The sequence below is a fragment of the Hemiscyllium ocellatum genome, chromosome 6 (genome assembly GCF_020745735.1).
Source record: "Hemiscyllium ocellatum isolate sHemOce1 chromosome 6, sHemOce1.pat.X.cur, whole genome shotgun sequence".
Lineage (NCBI taxonomy): Eukaryota > Metazoa > Chordata > Chondrichthyes > Orectolobiformes > Hemiscylliidae > Hemiscyllium > Hemiscyllium ocellatum.
Window position 1 is genome coordinate 75,854,330 of NC_083406.1, and position 25,342 is coordinate 75,879,671.

General features: G+C 40.2%; 1 protein-coding gene across 3 annotated transcripts in view; it reads right to left on the reverse strand.

The window, feature by feature from the left end:
• Positions 1-7,689, reverse strand: part of pdgfd (platelet derived growth factor d) — a 180,012-nt gene extending 172,323 nt beyond the window's left edge. For 2 of the 3 annotated variants that reach the window (XM_060826052.1, XM_060826051.1), the window contains exon 1: positions 7,069-7,687. In XM_060826052.1, coding sequence (XP_060682035.1) covers positions 7,069-7,180 — 112 coding nt within the window. In that variant the 5' untranslated portion in view covers positions 7,181-7,687. Of the gene's footprint in view, positions 1-7,068 lie in introns of all 3 variants that reach the window. The other variant, XM_060826050.1, reaches the window with a different exon arrangement.
• Positions 7,690-25,342: the final 17,653 nt, after the last annotated feature.

The window sequence follows — 25,342 nt, forward strand, 5'->3', positions numbered from 1 at the left end:
GGTTGGAGTCAGCTTCTGAATTCAGTTAGATCATTGTTAATCAATATATCTGTGTTAACACTATTCACCTGGCTTGCATCCATTATTGATAGCCATAGCTTCAAAACAATCAAGCACTTTCTGTGTTGAATATCTCAACTGACCTAGCATGCACAATGTTCAATACCATTCTTAAAGCAATCTTTATGCAATGAGATTTGATAAACATTCAGACTTGGGCTGACAAGTGGGAAGCAATGTTCTTATGCACAAACGTCAGGCAAATATCATCTCCAAAAATAAGAATCTAATTATTTCTCCTTGATATTGATGGCTTTGCCATGGCTAAATTTCCCAATATCAACAATCTGGCAGTTATCCTTGTCCCAAAATCTGAACTGGACTGGACTGGCTATATAACTCCTTAATGGCCTTAAGAACAGGTCAGACTTTGAGAATTTTGTTGTGGGTAATCCACTCTTTGTGTGCCCAAACCCTGTCCACCATTTTGAAGGCTGAAGTCAGGAGTATGATGGTATACTCACCATTTGCCTAGAAAAATCCAGCTACAGCAACTCATATTCTTGGATGCCATTGAGGGTAAAGCAGCCACCAGACTGGCATCCTATCCACTACATTAAACATTCACTTTCGCTATCACTGACACACAGCAGCAAGATGCATTGCATCAAAATACCTAATTCTCTTTTGACAGCACTTTCCAAATCCATGGTCACTACCAGCTAGAAAAGGACAAAGGTAGCAGATGCATGGAAGTCGCCGTTGAATCACGGTAGCTAGGTCAAATTCTTGAAACTCCCTTCCTAACAACATTGTGGACATACCTACATCACTGACTGTAGTGAGACAAGAAGGAAGCTTGCCAGCTTTTTCTCAAAGGCTTTTGAAGATGCATTTCAGATTCTGGCCTATCCAATGACACCTACATCTCATGAAAGAATATGCTTTTTTAAAAAATCTTGAAGAGAGAGATAGACTATTCTGGATTTTTTTAAAAAAAGAAACATTTTCACAAACACTCATGAAAATTTGTGATTCTATCCAAGATCAATTAAGATCTCCATTACAGACATCACTAAACATTATTGACAAATGGTGTCAAAAGTGGTGAAAGGCAGGTAAATGGAATTTACAGGTACAGATGACCCATGGCATACATTAATGTGGGAACAGATTCCTAATTCTGAGTACATGCCTTTATCAGTGAAAGAAACATATACATAATTACACTTGCATTTCTCTAAGACATTGTACCATTCAATTGAATCTTAGTCATTTGAGCAGGTAATACAGAGTTTGAGTACAGTTGTATAAAGACACAATTTGTCAAAGTTTTTTGTCTTGCAGTCATTAAGAAAATAGGCAAGAAATACCAAAACAAAGGGAAAATATTTAAACTGTATTAACATATGAGAGGAATATGTTATTTGGCAGACAAATGGATTGACAGATGTTGCCATGGAAAATGCACCAGTTAATGATGACTAACAGTCAACTGCTAAACCAGATATGTTATTCTGATTGCTTAAACTATTGTCCTGTTAAGTGAGCCAGAGAATGGGTGTCACATATCATTGAGTTGAAACAGGCACAGTTAGTGCACATGTTCTGTCTGCCAGGAACAGGGCCTTGTGTATGATTATTTGTAACTTCCACTAACTCGTGTACCACATTGCAAGTCACACTAACAATCTTAAATTGGTTGTCATTGTAATTCTTTCTTTGTTTGGGATTATTTAGCAAGAATCACATTGAATGTTGGACACGTGTTGTGAGTTTTACATGTTCGACTTAGTGGTATTGTCAGTACCTAACTTGTTGCGAACAGCCAAAGAGATACGCTGTTTATGAATGATCCACTAGAGTATGGTGCACTGTATGATTCTATATATAAGCTACATATCCAACATCACATTATCACTGAAATTTACATAGCATAATTACTCATTTGTAATTATAGGTAAAACATATTTCTGACTTGATAGCAGCTTTCCAGGACCAAAAGTGATGTCCATAGTTTGCTCATGAACCTATCTGATGTACAGCAATAAGTTATCTCATCACAGTAGCCAGTATGCCACAGAATGGCTTTGATATGTTCTATTTCAGCATTATGTTTGCATGGTGAACAATTAGCACAGGACCAACTTATAAGGTTGTCAATCTGGCCAATCTTATTCCCACATAAATTCCAAATACATATTGCCCAGTGAAGGTAGTTTTGTGGTAGACCATAGTAGAGAACTCCAGCCAATTTGTCAATAAGGACATCAAGGCAAGGGAGCTCATTTAATTGTTCTACGTCAAAGGTGAATTTGAGTGTAGGATGGAACCCACTAAGACATGTAAAGAAATGTTTACAAGCAGCTGCAGATTCAAAAGTAGTAATCAAGTATTGTCATATGTAAATTTATTGCTGAGGTGATGTTAGGTACGTAGCCAAACATCCCAAGGTTTGCTGTGTCATTTCAAACAGCATATCCTGTTGATTGTCTGCAATAAGCAAATTATTGACTCTATCAAACTAGTCTGTATGTGTAAAATTCACAACAAAGTGCCTAAATTAGATGTAATCTGTAGCTGGACAACACTTCCTACAGAATCCTGACTCTGCAACAATGATATTGGAAATCAATTTGAGATTGTCAGTGCAACTTGCAATGTGACAAGTTACTGGATACTACAAATATTAAGAAATGGTCCCATCTTTGCACGTAGAAAGAAAACTTACTGCACATATGTGATACTCATTCACTGGTTAATTTCTGAGGTAAGTGCCATGAACAATCAAAGTCAATCTGCTTCAATTAAAAATTAAACAACGCTTGGCAGTTAATTGTCAGTTATCATTGACTGTTACATTCTCCATGACAACATCTCTGCCATTCAGAGTTTACTTATCAGGAGAAAGAGAGGACTGCTGATGCTGGAGAGTCAGAGTCAGAGTCAAAAAATGTTGCGCTGGAAAAGCACAGCATGTCAGGCAGCAACCGAGGAGCAGGACAGTCAATGTTTCGGGCATAAATCAACATCAGAGTTTACTTATCAATCAATCAATCAATCAGCACTTTGCTCCTATACAGTATAATTTTTGTTTTCCCTTTCGCAAAGTATCCTGATGAATGTAAGAGGAAAAGCTATAAAAACATTGCCATTTTCATCAATACTAAGATGTATCTTTTTGAAATGGCTTAATATTTAGAGGGTAATGGCTGAACATATGAGGATATGGGAGAGTTGCTGGCAGTTTGTGAGGAAACTGCTTGCAGTAATCTTTTTGGCAGTAATTTTTGGCTTTGTTGGCACTTTGGGCACTTGGATGATACGATGGCTTAATGGTAGCACTGCTGTCTGACAGCACTAGGGACCTGGGTTTGATTCCACCTTTGTGTTACTATCTGTGTGGAACTTGCATATTCTCCCCGTGTCTGTATGGATTTCCTCCAGGTGCCCCAGTTTCCTCTCACAGTCCAAAGATGATAACTGCCACTTCTGGTTAGGTGGATTAGCCATGCTAAATTGCCCATAGTGTCCAGGGGGGTGCAGGCTATGTAGGTTTGCCATGGGAAATACAGGGATATGGCAGGGTGTGGGGGATGATAGCGAGGGCGTCTGGGTAGCATGCTCTGTGGAGGGTTTGTGTGGACTTGATGGACCAAATGGTCAGCTTCCACACCATAGAAATTCTATTTTTTCCAAGTCATTACATGTTAACTGTGTGAACACAGGAAAAACTCACATTTTTGAAAAGTTTTCCCACATTTCTAGCCTTCTCTATACATTACAATGCATTGGTATTCTAACTAATGTGCCCCAACAACTATCGTGGTCTAGCTTAATCTACATTTGGCTGCTGGTCCAGCAATTTGTAAATTTTAGTATCTTCATCGTTTGTTTTGTATTCCTCTGAAAACTGGGCATTTAATTTCCCAGTAACCTCCTCTAGCCCTACAATCTTCCAAAATAGCTACGCATCTCTGAATCTGACCTCTAAGACATTCTAGATTTTCTTTTCTCCACTATAGACAACAGTGCCTTCAGCTGGCTCGGTCCTAAGCTTGTCAATTCCCTTCTTCAAACTCTCTACCTCATATTTTTCCATCTTCCTTAAAGAAGAATCTTCCTTCAAAATCCATGTTTTTCACAAAACATTTATCCCTAATATCGGCTGAAGAGGTTTGGTGTTAAATTTGATGATCCTCAAGTGCCTTAGGATGATGTGATCTGTTAGAGGTGTTCTATAAAATCAATAGAAGCAAAGAAAACTAAGACTGTGTAACACGTCGCACAGCATCTGTGGTGATAAACAGAGTTAATCTTAGAAGTTTGTGACCGTGAAATGTTAACTTGGTTTCTCTCCACAACATATTTCCAGCAGTTTTCTGTTACTACTGCAGAAACTGGACATCTGAACTATGTTGCTCTTTTTTATTGTGTAAATGCAAGTTGTTGTGGCAAACAGCCAAATTTCACTCCGACACAGGTTCAATCTTTCACATTACTTATTTCCCAACCTCTCCTGTGAGACAAGGTACAGCAGTGGTAGTGGGCAGTGCTAAGTAAAATGAAACGTATACTCCTCACTGAACTGCTCTCATACGTTTTTGAGCAGTTGCCCAAAAGCAGCATTAGTGCAGGGTTTAGGAACAGAATTCCATTCCTGTTTTGACAAATTCAGGAGATGTGTGGCAAAGGAAGGAAATTAGGGAAGCAAAATAATTAGAAGAAATAAAGTCATCTGTTTATTTGCCTGGATTTTTTTTCTTCCTTGACAATTTTCAGCTACAATGAATTGCATTTTACGACAGCTTTTCTTAAAGATTTTCTTCCAGCACATCGAAAAGTAGGTCCAGTAACTAAAAGCTATTGATATGGAGACTCAGAAGGTTACCAGCAAACTTATTTGCTCTCATTGAACTGCAAAATTAATTCTAAACCACCAAATAGGGCATGATTTTCTTCTGGTGAGTAATTCCCAATTATCTCACAAAAATTCTCAATTTAAATGAAAGCAAGCCAATTAAGTTAAAAATTACTTTGATAGCAGGTGGTACAATTTAGGATATGTTGTTTAAATGGAAGGCACAGCTCAACTTCAACTAAGTCATAGATTAATAAAGAATGTTTTTTAATGTTGGAATTCAATTTACAAGCATTTGAATAAATAAGATTAAATTCATTTAAACAAATTGGTGACGACAGCTGTGAATCAACTCAAAATGGTAATATTTGTAACAAATATCCTTTATAATTATCCTTCTGCATTGGGAAAAATGAAACATATTTGACCATATAAGCAACTAACTAAGCGATGTCTGATATTTATGGTAACAGCACTAAGATTTTAGTTACCGGACCAACAAGTACATAGCACTGCAAGATTTCAGAACAGGATCTTCGGACATGAAGATTTCACTCACAGTCTGAAGTTAAATTCTTCCCTTGTTTTGTATCATAGAATTTTACAGTACTGGAGGCCATTCAACCCATCATGTCAGGATGGTCACCCAAAAGAGCTACCCAGTTAGTCCCACTCTCCAGCCCTATTTCTGTAGCCCTCTAATTTTATCCATTTCAAATATATATCCAGCTCTCTTTTGAAGCCTCCTATGGAATCTGCCTCCATCAGTCTCCCTGGCAGTGCATTCAAATGCTGACAACTCTCTGAACAGAGGTTTCTCCTCATCTTACTTCTTGCCTCCTTTGCTGACAATCTTGAATTTCTGGAAGGCATTTATTTTCTTTCTTCATTTCCCTTTCCTTTCCATCACCCTCATTCAGAACATCCTGTAGGCATTAAGGTTAGGACAGGAATTTCCTGCGCCACAAATGCTTATTTGTAAACTTTTTTTTTCAAAACAGAAGAAGTGCAAGCAGCTTGAGAAAGCTGCTGGCAGCAAGGTCTGGGAAAGGCGCTTGGCAAATGCAGCAGCTCGGAGGCAGAATGCGGAGAGAAAGGGGTCCGCAGTATCCTGACGTCTCAATCCGCATGACGTCACAAAGGGCTGGAGCCCCGCCCCCTCCCCAGTCGATTTCCAACCGGGGCAAATGGAAGGACAGCGGAGTGCGGCGCCTTTAAGACAGATTGGCGCAGTTTATTGCACTCTTTGCAAATGAGAGTATGGCCTTGAAGGAGACAGATCCTCCCTCTCTCGCTGTAATTTGTACAATGGTACTGATGAGGTCATGCTTTGCTCCTTCCAAATCTGACAGCCGAGTAATGTGTCTTCCCGCAGAATAATAAATCCTGCTGCCTCCAATAAAGCTGACACATTCTTCTGGCTGCTGGAAGACAGCGTGCTCTGAAACCAGAGTCCTGCACAGTGGACACGCATCTGTCAGCATTAACACGACAGGCAAGGCAGCAAACCGCCCTCAGGCAAAACAACGCCAGGCGCTCTCACAGTTTATTCCACCCGCTGAAGTTTCATGAGCTAGAGCACAATAATTCATTGCGGGGGGGACTCATTGCAGGGGGGTGGGGGAGAAGGCAAATTTAAGTAAGTGGGAGGTTGGTGTCTTCTTTGTCCAGCCAAGCTGGTGAAGACTAATTTTTAAAAACGTTTAAAATATGTGAATTTGAGAAAGTCGTGTCCTGCTGAAACTGACTAACATTAAAATGCATTAATATACTAATTGTTCATAGTTCTTTATGATCATATATAGATCGTGATTTCTTATTCTTAGAGATATCGGGTGTATGGTAAATCAGTTAAACATCTTTCAATATATCCTGAAAAAAATATGCTGCCTTGCTGTAAACTATGATGAACGAATAAGGCCCGAATAAATATGCCAAAACAAAAAGCCGAAGCACTGAATATAAAATGTTTTAAAAATGGAAGAGTTGGAACGTTTCAGCGAGATAAACTAAATGTTCGGCCAAGATCTTAAAATGCTGCTCTATGTACTTTGGGGAAACAGAAAGTTTTGTAGTTTTTTTTGGATTTTCTTCACTATACTGAGCCCAACAGGAGTCGCTAAACAACCCAAACTTACCCAATTAGCTAGAAAACATCAACGCTCCAACTTTTAATGCTAAAATTTGAAAGGAAAACTGTAACTTACCATCTCTCGGTACAGTAGAGGATCGCAACGCTTTAATTGATCCACCTTGAGCTTTGATGCCATGAAGGCGAAAGTCTCCAAATACTGTAACCAATATAAATAGCAATAACATTGGGATTTATTACCAAACTCCACTGCTTATTTAATACCGAATCCACTGAGGGGACTTGTACTCTTCACCTAACAAAGCGCTTTCGAAAGTTTCAAGTGTTTTTTTTCTCTTTTAACAAACTTTCTGCATCATTAATGCGGCAACAGAGAGTGATTTGTCCGTCTCAAACCGGCAGGAAAAGCAACCCCGTGACTTGAAATATGTAACAGGTTGATTTTTTCGAGTCCCCGATCAGGAATAACCAAGCGTCCGGATTTCACCCAAAGACTGTGTCCTGTGGCGATCTCATCTTCAAAGAGCGCGAATGCATCATCAAAGCTTTCAAAACGCAACAAAAACAGAATCCTCGTAAGTGTCTCCTGGCAGTGCGACCATGTGTGTGGCTTATAAATGCAGAGGCAGTGATCGGTGCAGACCGCGCGTGTACTCCCACAGTCCTGGTGAGGAAATACGCCGGCTGAAGCATAAGGAAACAGCAGTGTAAACAAAAGGGAAACGCATTGCAAGCTACAGCTGAAGCTTTCACGTTTAAAGGAAAAAGTCTACACGTAGCAGTTTCTGTTTGACGCTGGGAATGTCATCCATAGTGCACAGTCCTTATATGACTCAGACTTGGCAACAAGTTCAAGTGTTTTTTTTTCACTTTATAGGATATGGAACCAGTTGTAGGATGCAGCTCTTATGTTGCACCAACAATCCGCGAACTATTTAATGTAGGTCAGTTGCTGTGCACTATCCAATTTTACAGCCATCAGATTAGCAATGCATTTGAATTAGCCAAGCTGGTTATCTTTGCATCCTAACCCCAGACACTTTACTCTTTCTCAGAGTGAACGCCCGGGGCACCTAGATACACCGGGACTTTTTTACATCGATTTTAACAATTCAACACCTTGAAATAATGATGGTTGGCGTTTTATTCTCTCTGCAAAAGTCCTCTATGCCCAGTGGTAGTGGGACCCTAATTCTGAACCAAGAGGCCTGGGTTCAAGTCCTACCTTCTCCACTGGCTTGTAACAACATTCTCTCTACAAAGTCTTTGAGTAGTGTTAGCACTATCTGAGCCAGCGAGGCTGCTCCCATACAGTAGGGATGCTGCGATTCTGTGATTCAAGTTGCCACCTGTTCCAGAGGTATGGCATAACATCTCTGAACAGATTGATTAGAAAAATAGGTTAACTACAAAAAAACTCTCTGCAAGCGCCTTGTATCCCTAACTCTTAGCCATGAGGTCTTGGTTCAAGTCTCACCTCCTCTGGAAGTGTGTCATACCATTTCTGAACAGATTGAGCAGAAAAAAATCTCTATTCTCTCTGCCATAAGCTTTCGGCTTATTGTTTCTGGAACATTATTGCAAAACATACAGTCCATTAATGACTTGGTGGAGGAGAGGTGTGTAATAATTGTATGAAGTGGTGTAATTATAAGTGGCAGTTATCTCTAACTACTCTGAGTTGAAATTATTAGAAGGTATAGCAAGAAAGAGATCATTTGGCCGTCACACCTGTCTTGCCTTTTCGAGACACCAAAAGGTCTAGGAAATGTAGACTATTTTGCCCATTGAGACTTCTACCATTCAATGACATCATGGCTAATCTGACAAACCTCAATAACAACAACAAAAACAGAAATTGCTGGAAAAGCTCAGCAGATCTGGCAGCATCTGTGAAGAGAAATCAGAGTTAACACTCCAGGTCCAGTGACCCTCAGAACTAAATCCTCAACTTCACTTTCCTCCTTCATCTTGATAATCCTTGATTCCCTTAATGACTCAACATCTATAGCCCACTGTGATAAAGCATTCCACATATTCTCTAGCCTCTGAGAGAAGAGATTCCTCCTCATCTCTGATTTAAATGGACACCCCCCATTTTGAGATTTTGCCCTCTGGTCCTAGATTCTTCCACAAAGGTAAATATTAACCTTGAAGAATCTTGAATGCTTCAATCAGTTTGCTGCTCAATCTTTTCTAAATTCTGATGCATATAGGCAAAGCTACTCAAAATAATCTCTCAAAAGAAAGTCCCTTCATTTCCAGTCAACAGAGTGAAAACTGAAAGAACTGCCAAGTGAACCTTCCCAATACTGCCTCCAATCCTAGTACATCTTTCCTTTGAATAAGGGGGCCAAAACTGTCCACAGTATTCCGAATGTGGTTTGACTAGTGCTTTGTATAGTTTTAGCAAGACATCCCTGTTTTCGGAAGAAGAGTCACTGGACTCAAAATGTTAACTCTGTTTTCTCCCCAAAGAGTTGATAAAGCGTGGTGCTGGAAAAAGGACAATCGGTCAAGTAGCATCCAAGGGGCAAGAGAGCTGACAATTCAGGGAGAGCCTTTCATCAGGATTGGGGAGGGGGAAGGGGGCTGAGAAATAAATGGGGGAAAGGGAGTGGGGCTAGGGGAAAGGTAGGCGATAGGTGGGTGAAGGTAAAATGTGGTGGTGTTTGGTCGGTGGGAAGGGTGGAGCGGATAATTGGGAAGGAAGACGGACAGGTATAAAACTTTCAGACTCCATCTTACAGAGCTCAACCCTCTTGAAGCATGACATGCTGAGGGAAACCTGATACTCTACATCCGAATTACTTAGCTTGTGCCCAGATAAGGAAATACCTATGACTGTAATGTAAATATATAACAATATATATAGAACATGTAAAACAATTCATTGAATTCTTCAGTACTACGTTATCTATATCTCATATATATGTTGCGGGAGCTTACTTAAATTTTATGAATTACAGCCACTGGATATTATAGCTGGCCATAGAATTATACAAGTGTAACAGTACAACAGAAGATGCCCATTCCACCAATTATATGTGTACCAACTCGAAATGAGCAGCTCAGTGGGTCCCACTCTCCTATCTTTTTCAAACTCTAGCCATGCAAGTTAATTCACTTTAGATAATAAATTTTCTTTTCAGAGCTTCTATTGAAACATATATTCAGGGAGGACATTCACATTACAAAAAACAAAATCCCTCATCTTGGAGAAATAAGTCAGGACAGGTGACTGAGGTGTCAATGGGGGAGCACTTTGGGGCCAGCGACCATAATTCTATTAGATTTAAAATAGTGATGAAAAGGATAGACCAGATCTAAAAATTGAAGTTTTAAATTGGAGAAAGGTCAATTTTGACAGTATTAGGCAAGACCTTTCAAAAGCTGATTGGGGGCAGATGTTCGCAGGTAAAGGGACGGCTGGAAAATGGGAAGCCTTCAGAAATGAGAGAACGAGAATCCAGAGAAAGTATATTCCTGTTAGGGTGAAAGGGAAGGTTGGTAGGTATAGGGAATGCTGGATGACTAAAGAAATTGAGGGTTTGGTTAAGAAAAAGAAGGAAGCATACATCAGGTATAGACAGGCTAGATCGAGTGAATCCTTAGAAGAGTATAAAGGCAATAGGAGTATACTTAAGAGGGAAATCAGGAGGGCAAAACAGGGACATGAGATAGCTTTGGCAAAGAGAATTAAGGAGAATCCAAAGGGTTTTTACAAATACATTAAGGACAAAAGGGTAACTAGGGAGAGAATAGAGCCCCTCAAAGATCAGCAAGGCAGCCTTTGTGTGGAGCCACAGAAAATGGGGGAGATACTAAATTAGTATTTTGTATCAGTATTTACTGTGGAAAAGGACATGAAAGATATAGAATTTAAGGAAGTAGATGGTGACATCTTGCAAAATGATCATATTACAGAGAGGAAATACTGGATGTCTTGAAACTGGTAAAAGTGAATAACTACCCAGGACCTGATCAGGTGTATCCTAGAACTCTGTGGGAAGCTAGAGAAGTGATTGCAGGGCTTCTTGCTGAGATATTTGTATCATCGATAGTCACAGGTGAGGTGCTGGAAGACTGGAGGTTGGCTAATGTGGTGCCACTGTTTAAGAAGGACGGTAAGGGCAAGCCAGAGAACTATAGAACAGTGTGCCTGATGTCGGTGGTGGGCAAGTTGTTGGAAGGAATCCTGAGGGACAGGATGTACATGTATTTGGAAAGGCAAGGACTAATTAGGGATAGTCAACCTGGGTTTGTGCGTGGGAAATCATGTCTCACAAACTTGATTGAGTTTTTTGAAGAAGTAACAAAGAGGATTGATGAGGGAAGAGTGGTAGATTTGATCTATATGGACTTCAGTCAGGCGTTCGACAAGATGCTCCATGCGAGACTGGTTTACAAGGTTAGATCTCATGGAATACAGGGAGAACTAGCCATTTGGATACAGAACTGGCTCAAAGGTAGAAGACAGAGGGTGGTGGTGGAGGGTTGTTTTTCAGACTGAAGGCCTGTGACCAGTAGAGTGCCATAAGGATCGGTGCTGGGCCCTCTACTTTTCATCATTTATATAAATGATTTGGATGTGAGCATAAAAGGTAGAGTTAGTAAGTTTGCAGATGACACCAAAATTGGAGTTGTAGTGGACAGTGAAGAAGGTTACCTCAGATTACAGTGGGACCTTGATCAGATGGGCTAATGGGCTGGGAAGTGACAGATAGAATTTAATTCAGCTAAATGCGAGGTGCTGAATTTTGGGAAAGCAAATCTTAGCAGGACTTACACACTTAATGGTAAGGTCCTAATGAGTGTTTCTGAACAAAGAGACCTTGTAGTGCAGGTTCATAGCTCCTTGAAAGTGGAGTTACAGGTAGATAGGATAGTCAAGCATTTGGTATGCTTTTCTTTATTGGTTAGAGTATTGAATACAGGAATTAGGAGGTCATGTTGCGGCTGTACAGGACATTGGTTAGGCCACTGTTGAAATATTGCATGCAGTTCTGGTTTCCTTCCTATCAGAAAGATGTTGTGAAACTTGAAGTGGTTCAGTAAAGATTTATAAGGATGTTGCCAGGGTTGGAGGATTTGAGCTATAGGGAGAGGCCGAACAGGCTGGGGCTGTTTTCCCTGGAGCGTCAGAGGTTGAGGAGTGACCTGATAGAGGTTTATAAAATCATGAGGGGCATGGATAGGATAAATAGACAAAAGTCCTTCCCCTGGGTTGGAGGAGTCCAGAACTAGAGGGCATAGGTTTAGGGTGAGAGGGGAAAGATATAAAAGGGACTTAACGACAACTTTTTCATGTGGAGGGTGGTACATGTATAGAATGAGCTGCCAGAGGAAGTGGTGGAGGCTGGTACAATTGCAACATTTAAAAGGCATTTGGATGGGTATATGAGTAGGAAGGGTTTGGAGGGATATGAGTCAGGTGCTGGCAGGTGGGACTAGATTGGGTTGGGATAACTGGTCGGCATAGACGGGTTGCACCGAAGGGTCTGTTTCCATGCTGTACATCTCTATGAGTCTATCTTGCATTTCTTCTTGAAATCAGTTCCTCTAATTTTTGAAAGTTCTGACAATGTGAACAATTTTAGAATTAGGATTAGAATGTTGAGGTAGTTTCTTCGACTAGCACGGACATGATGGACCAAACAGCCTTTTCTCTGTGCTATAGATCTCTATGGCTCTATGACTCTTCTCTCTGTCTGCTCTTTCCACTTCTTTTGGAACTGCAAGGCTGATGGGATTCTTATACTTTGGGTCTGTAGTTTTCAATTTAAGGTTAATTAAGAGGTCATATGACCTGTTCTGGTGTCTGCCTGTCAGTAAGCCTGGACAGTTTGAGTGTCAGAAATCAAAGAAAAGTTCAGATTCTTTCATTAGGAAGAAGGGGCAAGGTATTTATGACTGGAAACAAAAGGTAGGCTGTCAAAGTACCAGAAAGGTACTAGGTCATACAGAGTTGTATAGTGTACTATCCATTTCCTTCTAAAATAAAAGAGAGTTTGGATCAAAGGTATCTAATCAGCATTCCTCTCTGGATTCAAGGTTAATGTGTTCCACATGGAGAAAAGAGCAGAGGAAGCCATTTTGAAGTCACATTTCAGACTTCCTGACAAATCAATGATTATCATAAACAGAGAGCCGCAGTTCTGTATATTCAGTGGAGAAAAGTCTTCGTGATCTGCACAGCTGGATGCAAAGAGGAGATGGTCTCTAGTCAAAGAACCATATTCTGCAGTCTTCTGGGTCATGGGAAGAATTGTTGTTGGAACAAGTTGTATAGTTGATGGGGAATTTTAGAAACACTTAGAAAACTGAAGAAAATGGCTGAAAACAGATTGTACTTTGATGGAGAGTGTGATGGATGGTAAGTATAGAAGGAGACTGTAGTTTAAAGATTCTGTTTAAAGAAACTTGTAATCTTGTCATTCTTTCAGATAGTAACGGACAATTGAATTTCTTCTAAAAGCCATTGGTCTCCTTAGAGATCATTATATGGCCGTGGGTAGAAGAATGTAGGAACAGGTTTTACTGTTTGTTAACAAACTTCTGGACAACTGAGGAAAATATCTGGAAAGAAAACCTTGTGGTGCCTTGTTGCACGTTTCATTTTCGTCTTTGCAGGGAATCAATAATATTGTATTGCATGGCAATTGGTGCTGCCCAATATAAAATGTGCAAAATAATTGCAGTGTTAATTGTGATAGTGTGTTCATGGTGGGAAAGAGATAATTATCCCACAATGTGAATTAGGTAATTTAACCTCAGGATAGATACAGTCAATTAATCTCTCTGTTTTAGCATAATTGTGAAAATTAATTAATTCCGTCAAACAACTGTGCGCTGTATCTTCTAATTACTGATATCTCCCTGACCTGTGTTTAAGAACATGTATTTCCAAATGCCAAGATAAATTCAGAACCAGTCATTTATAATTCTTCATTATTTGAAAAACATATTGATGGTGACTTTTCCACTTTGAGCAATCACGATTACTGCAGTTGTTTTGGCTGGGGAAGAAATGCTGAGATTAGTTTTCCTCTCCTCCAACGGTAGGTGTATTTTCTGAGATATAGTCCTTCATTCTTAAAAACGGTGAGGCATGCGCTGTCCTGAAACAGGTCAGAATGGGTACCTGGTGATTTCAGCTTTTTGCCTGCCCCATAGACTTCCTGGCAAATCAATGATTGTCACAAATAGACTGCTACAATTCTGTACATTCAGCAGAGAAAAGGTGGGCTACACAGCTGGATGCAAGAAGGAGATGATCTCTAATCAAATACACATATTCTACAGCCTTCTAAGAATTCTGAGAGATTATTCCCGGTATGGCCGTGGGAAGACAAATTGTTGGAGCAAAGTCAACAACTTTGCAGAAAATACTCTATGGACACCAACCACATGCAACCCACATCCAAAATGTGACCGCCTCCAAGAATCCTCATGTGCATTTCTAATCCGCTTACAGAACATATCTGAATTTCAATGTTGCACCTTAGGCTACACCTTGTGCTGCTGCAGGGACACTATGCTCAGGGAAATGCACCCAGCTCATGGACTAGATCAGGCTACCTCTCTGGACTCTTCACTTGTTCTTATAGTGCTCACTCACTCTAAGCCTGCCAGGATGCTCACTGAATCCCTAACTTGCATTGTGTTGTTTTGCTTGATTGTGCTTCACCCCCTCAGTGCAGCTGCAAAGTCTGTAATGGATATTAGCAGACCTTGTCAAGTCAAGATTGATGGCCTTTGGTCAGTGGGTCCTTTGGTACCAGTGCAAGGCCATGGACACAGTCAGTCAGCCACTTAAGATGGCCAGCATCAGGGATACTCTCCAAGGAAAGGGTGCGAAACTGACTGTTGAAAGGCTTATTCCCGAAATGTCCATTGTCCAGCTCCTTGGAAACTGCCCAACCTGCTGTGCTTTTGACTTCTCCTGACTGTTGTGTAGCCCAATACTCATCTCCTTACTCACTGCCCAAACATGGGCTTTTTGCTTCTTGGAATTAGAGAGAGACAGGTATTAAGGAAGATGAAAGTGGGTGGCACAGTTGTTTCTTTTGGAAGAGAGGAGGAGTCCTGAGTGAGTCACTGGACAGTGCATAGGGGATGCAGGGTCAGTGGTATTGGGGGTTGGGATGGGACACAGCAAGAGGGGAAGATGTTGCAGCCTGTATTGAGAGTGGTAGAGCATCAATCATTGATGTTCTTCCCACAGAGCTGTGCATTCCTCCAGATGGCTGAGACTGTTTTATCATAGGTAGAAACCTTGGGCAAGCTGGTATGGTCAGGTGTGTCCTACACAAGTGGCCCTGGGGAAAGGGGGCATCCTGTGTCTGCACTAGCCTATCCAGTAAGACCTCCAGGTCCTTGTCCACAAAGAGGAATACCATTTCCCCTAAATTGACATGGAACCATGTAGAGCAGCTCCAGACTGACAGTAATTGTCTGGGTGCACATTAGGCTTTTAAAGATGGTGTGAGTGCAAGGGATCCTGGTCTTTTGGCAGATGTCTGCTGAGTGGCAAACTGCTCTACAAATGGTGCCTGGTAAGAAGGGGATAGATTCAGATTGAGAGATAGCATAGGGACATGTAGCTAGTTATTGAGATGATTTTGGCAAGATAAGGGGTAAATGTAGGGGAATGGGTTTGGATGGGTTGTGCTTTGGTGGGTCAGTGTGGACCTGTTGGGCCAAAGGGCCTGTTTCCACATTGTAAGTAATCTAATAAGGCAAGAAATCCTGACAGGCTCTGTGACAAAAATCCTATCAACTTGCAATTAACAAAATAAGTAAGATTCAGCACTTAATCTTGTAACATCATAAAGTTCAAAGCACTTGAGTATTGAAAGAAACAGTGTGCTGCCATCTTTGCAAAGTTAAAGGTCGCAAAGCGTACGATGACGAACATTTCCTTGGAATTTTTGAGTTTAACTATACTTCTACTCTGCTTTAAATTGCTATAATTAGCCTGTAATTATAGCACGGAAACAGATCCTTCAGTCCAGCATGCTTACTGGGTATCCAAGATGCATCTCGTCCCATTTGCGAGCATTGGCCCAGATCCCTCTAAACCCTTATTATTCATATACCATCCAGATGCCCTTTAAATGTTGTAATTGTATCAGCCTCCATCACTTCCTCTCACAGCTCATTCCTTATGTGCACCACCATCTGCATGAAAATGTTGCCCCTGAGGTCCCTTTTAAATCTTTCCCCTCTCACCTTAAACCCCCTTGGCTTCTTGGTTTGAATTTCCTCACCCCAGGGAAAAAGGCCTTGTCTATTTACCCTATCCACGCCCCTCATGATTTTATGAACTTCTATTAGGTCACCCCTCAGCTTCTGATGCTCCGGGGAAAACAGGCCCAGCCAGTTCAGCCTCTCTTGAGAGCTCAAACCTTCCAACCCTGGCAGTATCCTTGTAAATATTTTCTGAACCCTGTCAAGTTTCACAACAGAAAAAAGCTGAAAATGTGTTGCTGGTTAAAGCACAGCAGGTTAGGCAGCATCCAAGGGAAAGGAAATTCGACGTTTTGGGCATAAGCCCTTCATCAGGATCAGGATGATTCCTGATGAAGGGCTTATGCCCGAAACGTCGAATTTCCTATCCCTTGGATGCTGCCTAACCTGCTGTGCTTTAACCAGCAACACATTTTCAGCTGTGATCTCCAGCATCTGCAGACCTCATTTTTTACCCCAAGTTTCACAACATCCTTCCCATAGCAGGGAGCTCAGAATTGCACACTGTATTCCAAAAGTGACCTAAACAATGCCCTGCAACATGATCTCCCAACTCCTGTACTCAATGCTCTGACCAATAAAGTAAAGCATACCAAATGCATTCTTCACTATCCTATCTACCTGTGACTCCACTTTCAAGAAACTATGAGCCTGCGCTCCAAGGTTTCTTTGTTCAGCAACACTCCCCACCTTACCATTAAGTGTATAAGTGCTGCTCTGATTTAGTTTTCCAAAATGCAATATGTCACATTTATCTAAATTAAACTCCATCTGCCACTCCCCGGCCCATTAGCTCATCTGATCAAGATCCCGTTGTACTCTGAGGTACCTTCTTCGCTGTCCTAACATCTCCAGCTTTGGTGGCATCTGCAAACTTACGAGCCGCACCTCTTATGTTCACATCCAAATCATTTATATAAATGATGAAAAGCAGTGGACCCAATATTGATCTTTATGGCACACCATTGGTCACAGGCCTCCAGTCTGAATATCAACCCTCCACCACCTCCCTCTCTCTTGTACCTACATGTTGATGCAAAATTCTTCATTGTTATTTTGACAATAAATTATGAACTATTCTTCTAAGTTCATGACTAGGTTTCTGATAGATTCAATGTAGGATCATAGTTGAATTTTCTCATTGGTTGAGAGTAGATTTATTGTTCTTCAGGAACAAATCTGGTACCTCATTCCAGAATAATTCTACCAATGATACACAGTTAAAGAAATAATTCTTAATTGTTGGTCTTCTCTCACTCTTCCAATCTCCTACTAAACCCAATTCTTCTAACCTCCTCATCATTTTCTCACGAATCCCATCCTAAAGTTGCTATTCATTCCTTGCTCTTCTAAGTTCCATCATCTCGCTTATTTCCAGACATTTATAACCACTACAATTATCCAAGCTTCATACATATTTCAGTATTAATGCTGCAGGAAATTAAGAGTTACAGGTATTTTTTCCTACCTTTAATTTCCCTAAAGATTATAACTTCTTAGCGATTTTTGAGAAGATTTGTTGGAGCAGCTACTCAGTATTTTGCCTGAGTGGTCATTTCACTATGTGAACTTTGCTTTGGAAAACAGTATTGGCACTAATAAATACCAGGCTCAATCTTGTCTTTTTCATTTTTAATGTCTTAATGCAAGTACTTTAGGCAATGGTGATTGGAGAACAGTCTATAGTAAAACTGAGCTTCTTGGACTCAGAATTTTAAAAGCCCTCATTATTGTCCCAACAGAGATCAGGTAACCCAACACAGCTGAAAAAACCTTACTGGTTTCTGGATTTCTAGTCCGTATGATCATGCCATGCTAACACAGAAAGATGAATAGAAAATGAAAGATTATGAAGTAGAATTTTCCTCCTTCAGCAATATTGAGAAATTATGTATGAATTGAGGGAGTTAAGTTACAAGTATCCAACAAAATCAATTTGCATCATCAACAGAATAGTGCATTTAGGCTGTGTGATAGGATCTAACTTGTTTTTTTCTCAAGTGTTAAACTGCTGACCATCCAAATTTCTCTCATAGCTGTCATGTTAGTTCATGATTTCTACAGGTTCTCCCTCCAGCTTTTTCAAAACTGCATCATTACCCTCTCTTCAAAAAATAAATACTTTTGATCTTTCTCATTGTTCACAAACTATCCTCCTCCTTTCTTGTTCATTTACTTTGATGCCCTTGAATTCAATAATCTTCCATCTCTGTTTTTCCTACATTTATGTCTTTGTTACGTTACTAATGATTCATTCCTGATGAAGGGCTTATGCTCGAAACGTCAAATTCTCTATTCCTGAGATGCTGCCTGGCCTGCTGTGCTTTGACCAGCAACACATTTTCAGCTTTGTTACGTTACAACAATGACTGTACTTCAGAAGTATTTCAACAGTTGTAGGACATTTTGAGACAGGCTGTGGAAATCAAATTATCAATCATGCTCGTGGTGTGATTCAGCTACATTTACTCAAGTGCAGAGGCCTATTCTTTGTGAGCAAGTGCAATATATCCACCTATTGCTCAAGAAATGGCTGTGGAAGCAGCTAGTTCTGTACATCCCTAGGACAATGTTCTAACTGATCAGAGTCTCAACTTTCTTGATTTGAATTTGAGGTTGTCAGTTAACATTTACTGTTGCATCTTCATGTCAATCATTGTCTAACCAACAGAACTCTCTTCTCATGCATGTATAAATTATATCTTTTCTAAAATTGCTGTTCTTGCTTTTCAATCATGATGAGTCCAAAATGGAAAGTTGCAATCAGATGTTTCTTTAGAGAAATGTGATATGTTTATTACTGACAACATTGATGAATCTGAACTTTTACTATTGCAAATGTGAAATCTCATTTCTTCAGATTTTAATTGTTGCCAGAGATTTTGAAAACATAACTTTTTTTCCTTTCTTTTGTTATTTTTCCCTCTTTTAATCCAAATACCCTCCCCCTCCCGTTGATCTTTCTGAGCCTGATTTGACATTAACTTCATCCATTCTAACATAAGTTTTTCTTAGTTCTTGTGTTGTTAATCACACAATCCTTCAATTTAAGAACATAAGAATGAAGAGCTGAAGTAGGCCACCTCCGATCATGGCTGATCATTTCATGGAATCAGCTCCACTTACGCGTACTTTATTGTTAAAAAAAAACTATCTTAGCTTTAAAAATGTTTACTGATCAAAAGTCAACTACTTCCCTTGGGCAAGGAATTCCATGGATTTACAACCCTCTGGGTGAAGAAAGTCTTTCTCAATTCAGTTCTAAATCTGCTCACCCTAATTTTGAGGCTATGCCCTCTTTTCCTAGTTTCACCTGCCAGTGGAAACATCCTCTCTGCTTCTATCTTATCTGTTCCCTTCATAATTTTTTTATGTTTCTGTAAGATTCCACTCTCCCCTTCTAAATTCCAACAAATATAATCCTAATCTACTCAGTCTCTCCTCATAAGCCAACCCTCTCAACTCCGGAATCAACCTAGTGAACCTCCTGTGCACCCCCTTTAGTGCCAGTACATCCTTTCTCAAGTGAGGAGACCAAAACTGCATGCAGTACTGCAGGTGCAGTCTCACCAGCACCCTATACAGCTGCAACACAATCTCCCCACTTTTATACTCAATGCCATAAGCAATGAAGGACAAAATTCCATTTGCCTTCCTAATGACTTGTTGTACCTGCAGACACAGGTCCCTCTGCGTAACAGCATGCTGCAACTTTTTACCATTCAAGTAATAATCATTTTTCCTGTTATTCTTACCAAAATGGATGACTTCACATTTATTAACATTGTATTCCATCTGCCAGACCTATGTTCCTCTGCAAAGTTTCACATCCTCTGCACACTTTGCTCTGCCATTCATCTTAGTATCATCTGCAAACTTCGACACACTACATGTGGTCCCCAACTCCAAATCATCTATGTAAATTGTGAATTATTGCGGTCCCAACACTGATACCTGAGGCACACCATTAGTTACTGATTGCCAACCAGAATAGCACTCACTTATTCCCATTCTTTGCTTCCTGTTAGTCAACCAATCCTCAATTCACACTAATATTTTATCCGTAACACCATCTATGTTTATCTTATGGAGCAGCCTCTTGTGTGGCGTCTTGCAGAAGGCCTTTTGGAAATCTAGGTTCACTGCATGCACTGGGTCCCCGTTGTCCATCGTGCTCGTAATGTCTTCATAGAATTCCAAAAGATTTGTTACGCATGACCTGTCCTTCATGAACCCATGCTGTGTCTGCCAATGGGACAGTTTTTAATCTAGATGTCTTACTATTTCTTCCTTGATAATAGACTCATGCATCTTTCCCACTTCAGAGATTAGCTTAACCAGTCTATAGTTCCTGATCTTTTATCTATCTCCCTTTATAAACAGTACTGTCACATTTGCTGTTTTCCAATCTGCTGAAACTGACCCAGACTCCAGCAAATTTTGGAAAATTACCACAAGTGCACTGGCAATTTTTCTACCAAAAGCAATTTGATTGATGAAAGGACACAGAATAGCTTGCCCTATTCAGTCAGGTCCCAAATACCCATTTTCTCTTGTTGTAATGTGATCAGCTCTCTCTTTCAGTCACTTATCAGGCAAATGTTTTCAATATCTAAACAGGCAAGTCTAGCTAATTGCAGATATTGCAAGGTGCAATAGATAGAAAATTCAAATCATAATCTATACTTAAATTATTTTGTAGTTTTCTTTATCTAAATGATGATATAGTGTGTTACTGGCTGGGAAACCTTAATAAATGCAGTAATAAATTAATCAATAGACAATAGACAATAGGTGCAGGAGTAGGCCATTCTGCCATTCGAGCCTGCACCACCATTCAATATGATCATGGCTGATCATCCTTAATCAGTATCCTGTTCCTGCCTTATCTCTATAACCCTTGATTCCACTATCCTTGAGAGCTCTATCCAACTCTTTCTTAATGCTTGAATAGTTATGGAAGTACCACAAGTTGATGTCACTTTCCTTTGACATATACATTGTTCCATGTTCCATGTTCCATGGAACTGGGAATAGAGCAATTTAATATATGTTCACAAAAGGAGAGGATAAATCTGTAATCATATATACACCTTAGGTGAACATTAATTATGGATAAGTTTTAGAATTCAAGACTAAAATTTGTTGGGGGTGTAAATTGTATGACAGCAGATTGGCTGCTCAATGTACTCCCTATTTGCTTTTGGGTTCCATTGCTAAAGTTGATCTCTACCTGCAAAGTAGCACAATCAATGACAACCAAAATAAATGTGATAAGGGCGAGTCATGACTGAAAAATATAATTCATTTTTTGAAAATGTTTTCAATTTCTTAAGCAATGAAGCATACTTCAGATACAGAATCTTTGCAAGTCCATATTAGGAACCTCACAGTAAGCTGGTGAAAATAAAATGCAGCTGTAAGGATATAAGAGAGAATGTAGCAGCACAGGTCAAAAATTGAATAACATACAGGGAACAGAGAACACTGAATGAAAGGTTTCAAAAACATAATACACATTTCTATCATTTCTACCATTGTATACAGTTCAATATTGGTTGAACCATTATTCCTGATGAAAGGATTTTGCCCGAAATGTCGATTTCGCTGCTCCTTGGATGCTGCCTGAACTGCTGTGCTATTCCAGCACCACTAATCCAGAATGCAGTTCAATATTATTAGGTGGCAGGCTATAGAAAATTCAAATCATAATTTATAATTATATTATTTTGTAGTTTTCTTTATGTAAATGATGATATTGTTAGCTTCTAGTTAAAACACAGACAGAAATCAAACCATTCAACTTCATGCATCCACACCCCATCTTCGAATTGTAACTCACAATTGTCAAGAATTGCCAAACAAACTATAATTCTAAATATATAAACAGCATTGTTTGCAAACTAATTGATGTCATCTGAAGCGTAAATCCATACAATAGCTGAAGACCAATTAAAGAGTAGATCAAATGATCAATAGAGGACCACCTAATTTCTAACACAATAGATACTTTAAAAAGCAGTCACGCTCACCTTCAGCCTGTAAACTGAAATTCACGGGTAAGGAAGCTCATTTATAGAAAGATTAAAAAATGCAGTGATGCAAACTACAGACTTTATTTTAGTGAGGATAAATTTATGCATATGGAAGGTATCACAATTCTTGAAAATTTGGCAATTGTTGACATGACCCAATGGTTTGAAAAGATCTTTACTGCACATCTAAATAGCGGTCTGAGGAACATGCCTGTAGAATTTTTGAATTAAAACTTCTCAAAGTTCTCTAAATAGGTAGGTGTTCAATTTTCAAATTCTGTCAAAACAAATATTAGCTTTCTGCTGAGAACAGTATGTATGACAAGTATTACAGGGTGTTGAAGGACTTCCCAGATATCTTGACGTATCCTCAAAATTCATCATGGACACCCAATCCTTATACATCTGCATCCCATTTGATGAAAGCCTAAAAGCCCTCTGGTTCTTCATCTCCCATTGACCCAACCAGTTCCCCCTCTACCAACGCTCTCATTTGATTGGTTATACTGGTCCTCACTCTCAACAACTTCTCCTTTGAAACCTCCCACTTCCTACAAACAACACGGGCAGCCATGGGCACCCGCATGGGTCCCAGCTAAGCCTGCCTCTTTGTAGGATATGTTGAACTATCCATTTTTTGGAGCAACACCTGCACCACCACCACCCCCCGACCTTTCCCATCGCTACATTGATGACTGTACCGGCGCCATCTTATGCTCCCATCTGGAGGTTGAACAGTTCATCAACTTCACCAAATCTTCCACCCTGACCTCAAATTCACCTGGATCATCTCCATCACTTCCTTCCCCTTCCTGGACCTCTCTGTCACCAGTCACCGATGCAACATGGATATTTATTTCAAACCTGCTGGACAGCTACCTTGACTACACTTCTTCTCACCTCCTCCTCCCTGTGAAAACATGACCCCTTACTCCCAATTCCTCACCCTCTGTTGTATTTGCTCCCAAGAGGAACAATTTCACTCTAGGACATCCCAGATATCCTCCTACTTCTAGGACCACAATTTCCCCTCCCAGATGATTAACAATGCCCTCCATCATATTTCCTCCACTTTCTGCACCTCCACCCTCAAGCCCCACCCCCTCCAACCTCAGCAAGAATAGAACCTCCCTGGTCCTCATATTCCACCCCACTAATCTTCAGATACAGTGCATCATCCTGTGCCATTTCCACCAGCTATAACCAGAGCCCACTACCAAAGATATATCTCTCTCCTCACCCCTATCTGTGTTCTGTAGAGCCCATTCCCTCTGTTAGGTCCACGCTCCACACCAACCCACCCTCCACACCAGTCACCTTCCTCTGTTGCTGCAAAAGATGTAAAAGCCACGCTCACACCTCCCCACTCACCTCGGTCCAAAGCCCCAAAAGGATCATTTTAAATCTGGCAGAGATTCACCTGCATATCCTCCCACCTCATTTACTGCATTTGTTGCTCTCACTGTGCACTGTCTCTTTATCTAGCTGGCTTCCTCCAGGGATCCACTGAGGACTTCTCAATTTTCAACTGCAAATGTATAAACACTGCTGCTGATGCAATTGTTTAGCAACGTTACCACATTTCTGGAAGCTGCCATAATGCATATATCCTTGAAAGTTCTCATGTTCCTGCTTCATTTCAGGGACTGGATGCCTGACAAAGATGGTTACTAGAAGGCAAGAGGAGGCATTGCAATGATGGGTTGGACTGAAGGGTCTGTTTCCATGGTGTACATCTCCATGACTCTATGACTCCATTACAAAACCCCAATTATGACCAAGTATAGATACAATGTAGTCCATTCTTCCACCAGTGCCACAGTGGAGCAAATGCTATCTTTTGAAGATATGGTGTGTTGTTTGCAGGCTGGGGGAGGGGGTGTGGTTGGTAGTTTTGGTAATGAGACAGTCTGGACAGATTGTGCCATGTAATCCTTGCATGCTGTTTTTAATACAATTGGAACAGGCAAAGATGGGATGTGATGAAGGAGGAAGAGTTGGGAGAACAGCAGCAATTGTCTAAGGAGGAAGATGAAGCAAGAGAAACAGCACCACCATCATAACAGAATGGCACAGCATTTGACATAATAAATCAGGCAGGAAACCTAGTTTTAATAGATATAAGCTGGGTGAAATGAGGATTTATTCATGACAATTCTTTATTGCTCAAAAGGCAAGCAGCTCCTGAATGCTTCCAGAAGCAAATACAATTTCTGCTGTTTATTTCGCCCTTGGTTATCTTGTTGTTCGATAAAAACTAACATTTTTAATTGTTTGAACTCTTTGTGATACACGATGTTCCCACATTGAACAATTACATGATGTTGTGCTATGTTGGGCATTATGGAAAAGTTAGGACTCCCTTAGATAGGATTTGAGCATTGTATGGTGGTAGGGACAGGGAATCTATGTAAAAACATAAGAACACATGAAATAAAAGCAGGATTAGACCATTCAGCCCATTGAGTCTGGTCCATCGTTATATGAAATCATGGAAGATCTGTCCAGACTGAACTCGCCTTTCATGCAGGCTTGGAAAAGGCATCAACTCTTGGGTATTTAAAAAAAATAACCTCCTCTGTAAATATTTCAGTGATCTATCTTGCACAACTCTCCAAGGTAGAGAATTTCAGACATTCACCGCTTTCTCAGAGAAAAATCTCCTTTGCATCTCAATTATAAATGACTGTCCTCTTGTTCTGCAATTATGTCCCCCAGTTCGAGATTTCCCAAGCAGAGGAGACATCTTCCCAACATCTACCCTGTAAAGTCCCATCCAAATCATATATGTTTATATAAGATCCACCCCTCATTTTCTAAACTCTAATGAGTAAAGGCCTGACTTGTTTAGCTGTTTTTGATAAAGCAAGTCTTTCATCCCAAGTATGAAATCTCTTTTGAACTGCTGCCAATGCCAATATATCCTTTTATTCATTGGCAGGGACCAAAGCTGTAGGTTTACTCTAGGTGTAGCCTCACTAGCATCCTGTATGGTAGGAACAAGAATTCTCTATGTTTAATCTCCAACCATCTAGCAATAAAGACCAAAATGTCATTTTCCTGCTTAATAATTTATTGAACCTGCACTCTAACATTTTGTGT